This window comes from Pogoniulus pusillus, chromosome 19 (genome assembly GCF_015220805.1).
Source record: "Pogoniulus pusillus isolate bPogPus1 chromosome 19, bPogPus1.pri, whole genome shotgun sequence".
In the NCBI taxonomy this organism is placed as follows: domain Eukaryota; kingdom Metazoa; phylum Chordata; class Aves; order Piciformes; family Lybiidae; genus Pogoniulus; species Pogoniulus pusillus.
In genome coordinates this window covers 16,941,421-16,954,972 of record NC_087282.1, presented here as the reverse complement: position 1 = coordinate 16,954,972, position 13,552 = coordinate 16,941,421, and the positions used below count along the sequence as shown (strand labels likewise).

Genomic DNA, 13,552 nt, shown 5'->3' with positions numbered 1-13,552 from the left:
ACCACTCTTCAGTTTTGGTAATTTATTTGGAACCTTAGGTCCTTTCTTCTCTCATGTTCTGCCTAGACAATCAAGAGCATGTTGTAGGTGGAATCCCTCAGCAGCCGGAGCTGATGGGAGCTTATATATTTGAGCCACAGCATTGTGCTTAATTTCATCCTTATAAAAGACCTGAACAAAAAACAGGACAAAAAGACTGTCTAAGGGGAAGATGAAGAAATGGCACAAAAGAATGTCTTGAGCAAGAATAGAAAGTTGGCATCACAAATAATTTCTTGGTCTTCACATAAAATGATGTGGTTTGCTGGGTGACCACTGCAGATCAGGCTGTAAAACTGGGCTGAGTTTGTGACTCCAGAGTACTTGTTGCAAACAGAATATGCCATGTGTAAAAATGCATGCTGGAAATGAGTGCTGTGTGATGATGGAATCCTATGTATCAGATACAAGTTGTTTAGAAATGTCTATCCAGGACTCTGTGTTGCATTTTATGTGGAGGGTTAACTGTTTCACAAACACATTTTCCTCAGAACTGTTTTACCCAATGTGCATTCCTTCTGTAGTTTGTGCCAGCCTTCATCCATTGCCCTGGATGTGGTTTTCATCTTTGTTTTGTCTAAGTGGACAAAACATACTCGGGAGGGTGAGGAATGCGTGCCTGGTATTGGCTTAGCTGGTTGTTTTAATCCACGAGAGGTATTGACATTCTACTTATTCTCTTGCAAAATTAAATCTTTCTCCTGTAGAGCAGCATCTAATTGCCTGTAGTGCTTAGACAGAGATTGGACAGGGACCATAAAAGTACTTTGACAAATAGGTAAACCCAGAGAAAACAACGGTGCCTCAGCGCCACTCATCCTCTCCTGTGTCTGCGCCTGCAGAGCCTAGCTGCAGTATATCATGGTGGAAGGGGACACACTGCCTGTCATGGGGGAAGTGCCAGGGAAGCTCAATACAGTGAGAAAACAGAGTAATGCCACCACCTCAGCCAGGCCAGGAACTATTACTGGAGGACTGACTTTATTTCTTATAGCTGTCTGGAGGTTTCTGTTTCTTTGAAGCTGAGGAGAGTACAGCGAAGGGAAGAGAGACAGAGGAGAAGCAGAGTGTGTACTAACAGGGCAAATGAGCTGAAGGGAGGAAACGAATCATCTTACCTCTACGTGGTAAAAAGGTGGATGCACATTATATATTAGTGGGTGCTATTTTCTGGAGAAATGGTGATATTTACTAGCAGGTGACCTAGATTGCAGTACTAAAGGCTTTTTTTTGTTGTTGTTCCCCATGCTTCTCTAGGCTTAGGTAATGTCACATTTTCTCTATGAAGAAATAGTCTTTGGAATGGGTTTTACGGCCTAATTTTCAGTGAATGTGATTTAAAAAGGCTTCAGTAAGGCAACTCCTTACCCCTCAAAGGAAACTGAGAAATAAGAGGTCAAAAATTAGTGATCTCATTTCACGTTATTAGATTTCCCCCAATCAAAGCAGAAGTGAACATACTGCAGTAATAGAGCACCAACTGTCTAGAACAAATGGATTATGATACCTCTCTCTCTCTCCTTTTTTTTATGGTAGTACTATAAATACTTTGTCCCTACATACCTTTGCCATTGGAAGTGAAGAATGACATTTAAACACATGTAAAGCAAGCACATAACCTTATCTCCATATAAGTTACTTTCACCTTCTTACGACTAACTAAGAACATGGGGACATTTTAAGGTCTTTTCTTCCTGAAGTTAAGGTAGGCAAATGCGCTACAGGTGCTGTAATCAGAAGAGGTTTCAGCCCTACAAGGATATTGCTATTACTTTGACCTTAGTCAGACTGAGGGCGTTTGTACACTCTTGCAGAGGAAAGTCAAGACTTGTTCAAGGGGACACAAACCATAAGAGAGAATTTAGCTAAAAATGTGATACTTTATGAAATTATCTGACTCCAAATGCCTGGAAGTTAAAAGGAACATTTCTACCAGCTTGTAAACTAGACATGGCTCAAAGGAGCACATATTTTGTCTCTCTCTTTTCTTTCTTTTTTGGTGTTTGTCCCCTTTTTCTGTGAATAATCTCATTTCTTGGGCTTTTCCTTTTTTCACTCAGTAATTACTCAGTTGTTTTCGGTTAAAGTCTCTAAGTACTATCATAGAGATGCTAGGCTTGCACCTCTGAAAGGTTTGTAAAAGCTGAGGAAATCTTGGAAAATTATGAAAAATAAAAAAGCTGCCCTAAAATCTCCTAGGATTATTCTGTGAATTCAAACTAATCATAGAATCATAGAATCAACCAGGTTGGAAGAGACCTCCAAGATCATCCAGTCCAACCTATCACCCAGCCCTATCCAGTCAACTAGACCATGGCACTAAGTGCCTCATCCAGTCTTTTCTTGAAGACCCCCAGGGACGGTGCCTCCACCACCTCCCTGGGCAGCAGGAAGAGCATTAAAGAGGACTTTCAACAACACAAAAGGGCAAATATTTCATAAAATACTCATGCACAAACTAATTAAATGAAAATAAAATCAGAATAGTATTTTGCATTAAAATGTGCACTGCAATATCTTGGTGGAGAAACACCACCCCCACCCCATCTTTGATGAATAACTGTCTGAGAGAGGGAAGAAATTCAGGCAGGAGATTCTGCCTGGTTTAGCAGGAAATTGAAATCACACAGCTACATTGAGCAGCAAAGGAATAATGTGCCTGCTTCAGTCTGAGTGACAAAAGAGTGGCATTTCCTCACTGGGCATGAGTGTAGTCCCTGACTGTCCCGTTGCCAGTGCTTTGCTCCTGCACAGAGGGCTGGGGTCCCTCTGCCAGGTAGGTCACTGCAGCATGGTGCCTGAAAATGTTCCTGAGCACATTCCTCTGTAAGCAAAGCTCTAATGTGTTTTTTTGGACAACCCTGAGCGTGCTTATGAATAGTTCATAGTAAAAGCTTCCACAGAGAATATAAAAAGCAATTAAATCTTAATGGCCCAATGTTTACATTTTTTTGAACTACAGGTTGGAAAGCCTGAGTGCAAATTGTTCAGACACAGCTAACATTTTTGCTGTAAGGGGATTTGTGATAAGCACTGGGCAAAAAAAATCTAACAGATCTAGTCTTTCATTTTTTCATATGCATATTCTTTGTACCACTGAAAATGAGGGATTTCAGTTACATTTAAAAGGCAGCTCCCTCAGGAAAAGGGCTGTTGATACCTACAGAGGAGGTCCCAGGGAGAGGGGAACTGGACTCACCCAGCCAAGGAAGTCAGGAAGAGTATGCTGTCCCCAAACACCTTCAAGGTATTTAGATGCCATCCCCTTGGAGTCACTATGATTACAAACAAAACAGACTCAAGTGCAAAGTACTTCATAGTTGGTTCTTAGGAACCCGGTTTCACAGGGTTAGCAGCCTTGTGGCAGGCAGATTAGCTGTGTCTGGGACCTGAGTCCCACCTCATGTAGACCTGCTAGCAACCTTTTTTCTGTATTATGCCAAATCAGGCAGCAAGTTTCATCTGCCAGATAAAACTTTGACACTAAGGGAGGATAGCACCTTCAGTGTCTTAAGCTTTATTCTGCTCTCCACTGGTCATTATGCCCTCCATTTGGGTGTAGTCCATGGGCCAAGAGGCCCATCAAGGGAGGTAAAGGCAAAAGCTTTCTTTTCAGCATTTCAGACTTTGTCTTCATGCTTAGGCATTTTTATTAATCTTAAAGTAGTGAGCCACCACATGCAGTCTTCCTCATCCTGTTCTTCTGGCTCGCCTTGACCCTGACACAGAGAGTTCAGCAATGTTAGGCACACGACTTCCAAAGCAATGGGGCTGCTGATGTATGCCAGCCAAGGGGGAGACATTTCTCTGCAGGCACTTATGTGGGAGTGCTGTCTCTCAGAGAATGCCCATCTGGCATGGACTGAAAGCAGTGACCTAGAGTTATGTGGTTTCTCTGCATCACACAAGCCTCATCTGCTTAGCTTCTAACCTTTGAAAAACCCACATCTGCCTCAGGTAATGGCCTTAAATGCACATCTGTGACAGTGATGTGAGCAGTAATAGCTTCTCTTGGCATGTAAATGTTGTTGTCTCGGCCAACTCAGTTTCGTTTGTATTTTTTCTCTCACTCTATTTGATTCAGTCTGTGATTAATAGTGGAATGAAAAGGACGTGGGTTTGTTCCACCCACAAACTTTCTCTGCCTGCTTGGAGATGCCAGATCTGCAGAGTTCTGCTAATCTATGCTACATGGCATGCAGCAGGTCTAACCACAACTCAGGTACTCTTTGCCTGGGGATTGATGCTCTCCAAAAGCTTATGCTTCCTGTTGTCTACCCAGGGAAGTTTCATCTACTCTTACTCTCGCTCCGAGTATGACAACTATGCTTGATTTCAGTCAGAAGAGGATTAGGACTACTACTCATCTTACTATCAGTATAGCATTTGTGTGGTGGTACAGCCTGACATTGAGTCTAATGCAAGTTTTCTTTCCTGGGCTGAAGCTAAATGCCTCTATTGCAGGCTTTCACCTGTGGGTAAGGATAAAGCTCAATGAGAGTGTTGTTTCAGGACCTGTCAGGGAAAAAAAAAGAGAAACTTAATATGCATGAGTGTTTTAAAGTGCATAAGCATCAGCCATACCTGTGTGTGTGTGTATGCACACTCATCTTCAGTTAGGGCTGTTTTTTAGGACAGAAGTGTAGTTTTCTTATTGCTGAAGTCTGTGATGTAGGCAAAAAACCAATCTGTGCCCGAAATGCTAAGGCAAACTTTCAAAGGACAATTAGTATAAGCAGAGTAAGTTCTTTTTCCCTTCAGGCTTTTCCTGCTGGCAGCCTGACTTGCGAAATGAGCATAGAGCGAAGCCCTGTGTGCTCTCTGCGCAAAATACCAAGAGTGGAAGTGCATGTGGGCGTATTTCTCTGTACTGAGACCAAGGTAATATCACCTCAAACATCAACACAGCACATTCTGGGCAATTTATGAAACAAAAAATTTCTTCTGAGTGCAGAGAGAGAATACCTGCAGGGCTGTACAGGGCTATTTGTTCCCTAACATTTAGTCTAAATCTGGGTAATAAACCACCTAAAAATTAAAATAGAAAAGTCTCCATCGGTGTATTTTTCCTTTGTACTGTTGTAGGTAGACTGATGATTGGAGTCTCAGAATTGTAGAATCTCAAGCTGGAGACAGGAATGCGCACACAGAGCATTTTTATTTTGCCATGAGCAATGTTTGGTTTCAGGAGAAGCAGTTTGCGCGTCACCACAAATTGATAGTATAGGATGATGAGGTGAGTGCAGTCATAAAGAAACCTGGATTATACAATAAACTGTTCCCACTGGGATCAAATGATACATACCAGATTCTGTATTTATGAAGCTTCAGCACAGTGTAGTTTTCTTCACCCTATAGTTGTATACTGGGAAGGAGAGATTTCATTATAGACCAGAGGTTCATAACAGGAAAGAAATTCAGTATGTGCTTCCAGGGCAGCAGAGAACTCTTCACTCCTTGTGTGCATGGCTGGCATGACAAAGGGGCTGAGCACTGCTGAAATGGGTACCAGGTTAAATAAAAATACACAATCAAGAAGGACCAGGGAGAACACTTTACCCTGTGATTTTCACTGTTCAGTGACGCTGATTGGAAAAAAACCAAAACAAAATACTTGAGAGGTGACTTGACTCCAGAGAATAAGCACTTACACAGGGAAAAAATAATGGGTGTCAAAGGGCTTTTTAACTTAACTCTGAAAAGTATAATGATATCCTGCAGATGGAATCTGGAGCCCGACAAATTCAAATTGGAAACATGACCTACATTTTTAATAGTGAGTACATTTAGCCTTTGGAACAAAGTAGCCACAAAGTAGAGGATTCTTTCCTCTTGATGGCTTCGAATCAAGACTAGATGCCTTTTTGGAAGATAAGCTTTAGTCAAAAATAGTTATGCTTTAGTCAAACACATGTTACAGGGCTCAATATAGAGGTAATTGGGGAAATGTAATGGCCTGTGATATCCAGGAGGTCAGGCCAGATGGTATAATGAAGCCTTCTGGCCTCAAACTCAGTGAATCTCAGAATGAATATAAATGCTATCATCTGGATGTGCATTTGAAATAATTGTAGGCAGAGATTAGACATGCAATGGCATACGGTTCAGAACTGATAAACTTTCCTCCCCTCCAGAACAAAAGCTCTTATTGATGTCTAATTACATGATGCTGCTGTAATTCAGATAAATATCCATTATGAGCTCCGATGGGATGTCAGCAAATTAGTTTTAACTACTGTGTGTATGTTGTTTGGAAATTCAGTTTCTAAAGCTTATATTCGGTTCCAGAGTTGCTTGCACAGGAATACATGCAGGAAGAGCTCCATTATGGACAGTTACTCTACCCTGAGAGTGTCATCATATGACTTAGCCCTGTTGAGTCTGAAGCTGATTCGGTTAAATCATAAAGACATGGAGGTCTTGCCCATCAGGAGCATCTGGGGGCTTAATGCTTGTGATGACCTGTGCCTTGCTGCGTTTTACAGGAAAGGGTTGTTGAAAGAGTAAGAGCAGAAAACAAAACGATGCAAGTTCCTCTGACTCGCTCTGTTTCTGCTGACCTTATCGCAAAGGGCATCTCCACTTGGTAATGCACATGCCTCTGCAAAATAGCCAGCTGCCACGGTGCTTCTGGAGAGAGGCACAAAATATTAACCGGCAAAAGGAACCACATTAGAGCCCAGATAGCTTGGAACACGAATTTCACGACAGTACGTCGCTTTCAGTTTTGCTGTTCTCTCACTCGCAGAGCGCTCAAAACAGCTTGCGCAGGTAAGCAGCGAGACCACACGGAGGAAATAACACCGATAAAGTTCAGCGAAATGTCATCCTTGCTGGTACGTGTGTGTTACCTGTGCTCAGAAGACAGTTGTTGATGAGTGTAAAGCCCCTCATTCATAAAGATCCGTAGCCTTTCATATTATCAGCCTCCCCCAGAATCAGCTCCAATCGATGGCACCAAGCACACCCAATTGCCAGGTAACAAGAACACTTATTTTTCAAGTCTGAGCACTGTACCTCCTCCCAGTGGCTAATGTGCCTCTTGAGAACTTAAGATCTCCTTACCTGAGAATTTTATCTGGGCTATATATTAAATTTGAAGGGGGCAAAGGCCCTGGCCTCACAAACACCCAGACATTTGAGCACTTCCACTTTTACAAGCTGACCTTTCTCAGAGCAAATGAGATCTGAACAATGTGTATATCCTGAGGTATCAAGCTGCAGTCTGCATCTGAACTTTATTTATTATAACCACATTCCATTTTTTGGGGTTTTTTTGCTTCTTCCCCTCTAAAGCAACATACATAGAATATCATCACTAACACAGAGGCTGCAGAAATATATGCTAATTTGTCAGCTTTAAGCAAAAATGTTTTAGGATTCATCTGTTTTGCTGCTGAGAACCTTACCACTAACTGCACATTTGCTAATCATAGACTGCTTTTTTTCCTAATCTCTTTCATTTCAGCTCAGAGAGAAACCATGATAGTGGCGACTCAGCAGGTATGCTGTAGAATAGCCAGCATCTTACTGACTCCTAGCATTACTTTCCTATGTCAGTAGCACATCTCTGCAGATGTGTTGTTCTGAAACATTAAGGACAAAGGTGGCATGAAAGGATGAAAAGAGTATGTAAAGTTATCTGTGTTTTAATGTGGCATTTTGCTAGTTAATCCCCCCTTGCCCCACCCCAGCATGACAATAGCTGCTGATTTTGAAGCTGTTTCATCCTTCTTCTAGTGGGATGGCATTTGTGGTAACACTGCTGTATTGGCAAAGCTACCAACACAAGTATTTTGCTTTTTATCTTGCTTTATGGCCCTTTATACAAGACCTTCCTGTAGCAGTTCCACAGTAGCATTAACTTCATAGAGGTTCTGAAGGTCAGTCTTATTTTCACTCAAATAATAACACCTGAGAATTTTAATGATGCCTTTGTATTAGTGCTGTAGTATTCAGAATTGTTATAAAATCCAACAACGTATGAAAATGTCATTGCTGGGGATGAATGAATCAGCTCCTCCGAAAACAAAAATCAGCCCAAATCTCTGCAGGTGGTTGGAAAACTTGAGGTAATGTCTTCTTGTATCATCTACTTCCACTTTTCAACTACTTCTACAAGTTCTGGTGCCTGAAATATCATCATAATTGATTTTTCTAGACAAAGGAAGTGCTTAGAGCTAATTATCTAAACTTAAGTGCAGCATTTGGTAAAGTGCCATGTGGGAAATTCTTAGCTGAAATGGGAGATTGGTACAGGAACTGAAAAGTGAATAAGAAAGTGAGTAGTAGGAGGAGATGATCAGTATTGAGAGAATGTAGTAGAGCTTCCCAAGCGTCAGTCTTAGGCCTGATACTATTTAACATTTTATTAATGACGATCCCATAAAAAATAAGCATGTGCTAATGGAATTTACCAGTGGCATAAGGGAGGGAGGTACTGTCACCACAGAGATGAATAAAATTCTCATTAGGATGAACTAAGTGACCTCGAGGACCCTGATGAGGTAAATTGGATGAAATCTGAAGGGATTTGAGTGCAAGTTTATGCTTCTGAGTTTTGTTAACCAGGTTTCCACCATACCTGCATGCTCATAGGTAAGAAAAGGATAAGGAGGGGAAGACACAGAACATACAAATCAAGGTGTTTTCACCAGGGTAATGAAGTGCCAACAAAGGTGTGTAAGGTATGTGTTAAAAGTCAGCCAGGATAGTGCATGATAATGCAAAAGAGTGGGAAGCTACCAAAAAAGAATGGTTAGATTGACCATGGGAAGGGAAAGGCTTAAGTGAGAGGAGTTTGGTGAAATGAAAGCTGAGGGAGGCTGCTAAATATAGCATGGGCATAAGCTTTGGGAAGAGAAAACATCTATTTAAACTAAAGGACAACATTGGCACAAGAACAAATGAGTATAAATTGGTCATGAATAAATTTAGGATGGAAATTGGAAGCAGGTTTCCAAACAACAGAATCGCAATGTTCTGCAATTGCTTTCCAGCATGGAAACAACAACAACAAAAAAAATCAAGCTACTTTTAAGAAAGGGTATAATGAGTTTCTGAAAGGGATTATATGATGTGTTTGGCTAAGATAGCAGGAAAGTAGGCTTGATGACCCAAGAGGTCTAGGCAGGCCTATCTTTCTAAGCCTGTTTTTCACGACCAAATATTTCAGAACACTTTTAAGTGCTTCCTTTCCTTCATGTATTTTTTAGATAATTCTTTTCTAGCATACTGCAGGGACTACAGGCTGGATGGCTTTAGGGAAGGCACAAAACTGTGTCCATCATGTATTGAATACTCTCTCTCAAAAAAAAAAAAAGCCAAAACAAGAGAAATGCTGAGCATCCTGCGGGGCAAGGTTCAGAGTGCTTCAAGAAATCACTATTTTCCAGTAGAAGGCAATGAAGACTAGGTCCAGACAGGAGCAGCATCCCCTTGGGGCTTGGTTGGTTGTTGTTTCTCTTACTCTCCCACTCCTGCTGCTCTATTTTGTAGTTTAGTTTCTCAGCCCCACTGTGCACAGGAAGCAGTATGAATTAGGGTGACAAACAATGCTATAGAGGCATAAGATTGAATGGATAGAAAATGAAGCAATTGGTGTCAGCTTAACTGGGTGACAACAGTGCAAGGTCCAGTGAAGATGTTTGTTTGGCAGATGGGAGCATTTCTCCAGCCTTGGTGGTGTGGTGCAGAGCAGTGGCATGATTTCTTTCTACTCAGCCAAGGAGGCACCTTTGTGCTTTGGTTTGGCTTATCCTGCTAGGTGCCTTGATGCTTCCTTAGTGTCCCTTGTTCTGAAACCAAGCATGTCTCAAAAGCTATATATTCCCTAGCCAGTGTGGTCACAAAGAGATTTGTGTGGAAGCCCAGGCTTCAAGGTTCTTTAACTGGAGTTTTATGGGTTTCTTATCCACAAAAACAAAACTGGGTCTTTTCAGCTCTTTTACAATAATAAATACTGTTTCATCAAAGTGCTGGGACTGTGCAGGCTGACCAGGTAATGTGGTGAATCCCTTATTAAGAGAGCATTTCATAGTCAAAAGTTCTGTGATTTCCTACCTATACTTTGGTTGAAATCTGCTGAGTGGGTCAATGAGATCTGCAGAACTGGGTGATTCTGGTTGGTTTTCCTCTAGAGCTATCTGCACATACACTTTGTCTGAATTCAGCTCTTACTACTGAGAAACGAGAGAGAGAGATAAAAATTCCTAAGAGTACAGGTAGTTTGGAAAAGGAAAATAAATAGGCAGCAGCTTTACGAGGCAACAGTGCTTTGCTTACACCTTGTCACCGTCCGCATTAATCACGTTTGCAGCAGGCACCAGCTCTACCTTCTTGTGCAAATGCTTTAACAACTGGTTTAAGCAGGCAGGATGGCCAAGTCCCTAGGCTCATGTAAAGAGGGTAATGAACACTTGTGTAACAAGATAGAAAAGCTGTGAACACGGTGGTGGAAGGTTTCAGGACCTCTACAGCTGAGGTTTTCTGCAGTTATTTTCAGTCCTTCAGGTGCTGGGCAGGCAAGCAGCTGCTCTTTGGGGTTTGCCCGTGGGCAAGAAGTTCCTGGTGCTTCCAAAAGCTTCAGCTTTGCTGCTGGTGATTTTGGTGCAGTGCCTCATGTATGAGCTGACTTGCGACTCACTGGTCAGAAATGCCCATCTCTCAAAAGGAGAATCATAGAATCAACCAGGTTGGAAGAGACCTCCAAGATCAGCCAGTCCAACCTATCCCCCAGCCCTAACCAATCAACTAGACCATGGCACTAAGTGCCTCATCCAGGCTTTTCTTGAAGACCCCCAGGGACGGTGCCTCCACCACCTCCCTGGGCAGCCCATTCCAATGCCAATCGCTCTCTCTGTGAAGAACTTCCTCCTAACATCCAGCCTATACCTACCCTGGCACAACTTGAGACTGTCCCCCCTTGTTCTGTTGCTGGTTGCCTGGCAGAAGAGGCCAACCCCACCTGGCTACAGCCTCCCTTCACGTAGTTGTAGACAGCAATGAGCTCTGCCCTGAGCCTCCTCTTCTCCAAGCTAAACAGGCCCAGCTCCCTCAACCTCTCCTCATAGGGCTGTGCTCCAGGCCCCTCACCAGCTTTGTTGCCCTTCTCTGGACATGTTCCAGCACCTCAACATCCTTCTTGAATTGAGGGGCCCAGAACTGGACACAGTACTCAAGGTGTGGCCTGACCAGTGCTGAGTACAGGGGCAGAATAACCTCCCTTGTCCTACTGGCCACACTGTTCCTGATGCAGGCCAGGATGCCATTGGCTCTCTTGGCCACCTGGGCACACTGCTGGCTCCTCTTCAGCCTACTATCTATCAGTACCCCCAGGTCCCTTTCCTCCTGGCTGCTTTCCAGCCACTCAGTCCCCAGCCTGTAGTGCTGCTTGGGGTTGTTGTGGCCAAAGTGCAGAACCCTGCACTTGGCCTTGTTAAATGTCATCCCATTGGCCTCTGCCCACCCATCCAGCCTGTCCAGGTCCCTCTGCAGGGCTCTCCTACCTTCCAACAGATCAACACCTGCTCCTAGCTTGGTGTCATCTGCAAACTTACTGATTCTGGACTCAATCCCCTCGTCCAGATCATGAATAAAGATATTGAACAGGACTGGGCCCAGCACTGATCCTTGGGGAACACCACTAGTGACAGCTGCCAACTGGATGTGGCACCATTCACCACCACACTCTGGGCTCTGCCATCCAGCCAGTTCTTGATCCAGCACAGAGTGAGAAACTAAAGCTAGGTTAAAAAAAGGTCTTTTTTTCAAGGGAAAACTGTACTAAAGGTCAGAATTGAAAGATACATGCTGTGAAATGATCAAGGGAAACCATTTGGATTGATTGACACTTCAAAAGAGTAGCCATTATTTTTGGTGGGTTTTAATATAATTTTTCTTCCTGAAATATGTGCACTCAGAGAGAGTTTTCTTCACCTGTGCTTAACCACAACCAGGACACAGCATTCTGTGGACACCTGGGTGTCATGTGTTCATTCTGCCCTGTCCTGCTAGCAAACTCAATTTAAAAAGGATAGGCCACAGGTGTGACCTGTATTTATGGCCAGTTTGGGGTGAGTTGTTATTTGTGCAGCCAGGTGTGGAAATGTGTCTCGCCAGGGGAGCACAAAAGCCTTGCATCAGGGACAATCCAGCCCTGATCTCACTGCAGCCCAAAGCAGCTGGCCCCAGTGGCTGTGGTTGCAGGGACAGCATCTCCTTGTCTGCCCTGCTCAGTGCCAGGAAGGTTTGTCCATGGAAATATCTCTGGGCTATAAAAGCACATTTTCAGCTTGTCCTTGTTCGCAAAGAGACTCTTTTGCAGCCTGTGTGTATGGCAGCTCTCGAGAGACCAGTGTGCTGACTAAATGTCTGTGACCACAGCAGGTGAGAGAAATGCCTTCTTCAGGCAGGTCTCTGGATTTTGGCTGTCCACTTGTGTGCTATGCAAAGAGGCCAGTGGCACTGATGAAGCTGCACTGAGGCTGTTGACTTCCTCCAAGCAGCAACCCTGATATTGCCAGTGGTTAAACATCACCAAAGCCTATGAAAATGACCACTCATGAGGTAAATCAGTGCAGGTACTGTGTCTGAGCACTGAACCAACCACCACGGAGCAGGTGCCATACTCAACACCTGAGTCTGAGGCCAGCGACCTGGTGGAATGGGAACAGTGAGGCCACCTTACTTCTAGTCTCTCTTTAAAAGTAAGAGGTTAATAGATAATTCCTACTTGAAGAGGGCCTTTGGGGTCCTGATTTGCCCTTCTTTGTCACCATTTGGATTAACACCAGAGGAGAAAAGTGCCTGTCAGCATTTGCTGGTGGTGGTACTGTAATCCTGGCCTCCATGCTCCAACCCATGGTGGCCGTTGGCCTCTCCCTGCTGAGTGGGGGCCAATATGGGTGAGGGTGGGCTGTGAAATGACACCTCCGTGTGCAAGCTGTGATGTCGAGCCTGCAAAAAAAGAAGACAAAAAGGGGCAAAGGAAAAAAAAAGTACAAAGAAGCTGTGCTTGTTCCTCGTTCTTCCCTTAGCGCTGTCTCGCCTTGTGCAGAGGCTTCTGAGGTGTGAACACATCCTGTTTACATCTGGCACCGAGACACAGATGCTGAGGAGAGCACACGACTGAGGAGCTCAGGGAGAGCTACTCACACTGGGAGACAGCTCCAGGATGGATGCACTGCCCATCTACCATGGAGGCATCACTCGTGAGGCTGGGGAGAAACTGCTGCTGGCAGCGGGCATTGATGGCAGCTACCTGCTGCGGGACAGTGAGAGCATCCCAGGAGTCTACTGCCTGTGTGTGCTGTAAGTACAACTGGCCCTGCACAGCTACTGGGGTGTGGAACAGCTGAGAGCAGCAGGGCTGGGAAGATGGGATTGGGGTGCTGGGAAGGATTGGTCAGATGGTAGCTGCATTTCAGCTTTCTCATCCATAATACAAGATGTCCCCACATAACAGTGACAAAATACATCTTAATATTAACATTTGCAGACAGGAGTGAGCCTT

At 43.8% G+C, this 13,552-nt stretch overlaps 1 protein-coding gene across 2 annotated transcripts in view; it reads left to right on the top strand.

Annotated features, from left to right (window-relative positions):
- SH2D1A (SH2 domain containing 1A) overlaps positions 1 to 13,552 on the top strand; it is a 43,258-nt gene that overhangs the window by 13,387 nt on the left and 16,319 nt on the right. Inside the window, exon 1 of one of the 2 annotated variants that reach the window (XM_064158889.1) lies at positions 13,101 to 13,350. The exons of the other annotated variant lie outside the window; for it this stretch is intronic. Within the exon in view, the coding sequence (XP_064014959.1) occupies positions 13,214 to 13,350 (137 nt within the window). The 5' untranslated portion in view covers positions 13,101 to 13,213. Of the gene's footprint in view, positions 1 to 13,100; positions 13,351 to 13,552 lie in introns of those variants that run through there. 2 annotated transcript variants of the gene reach the window in all.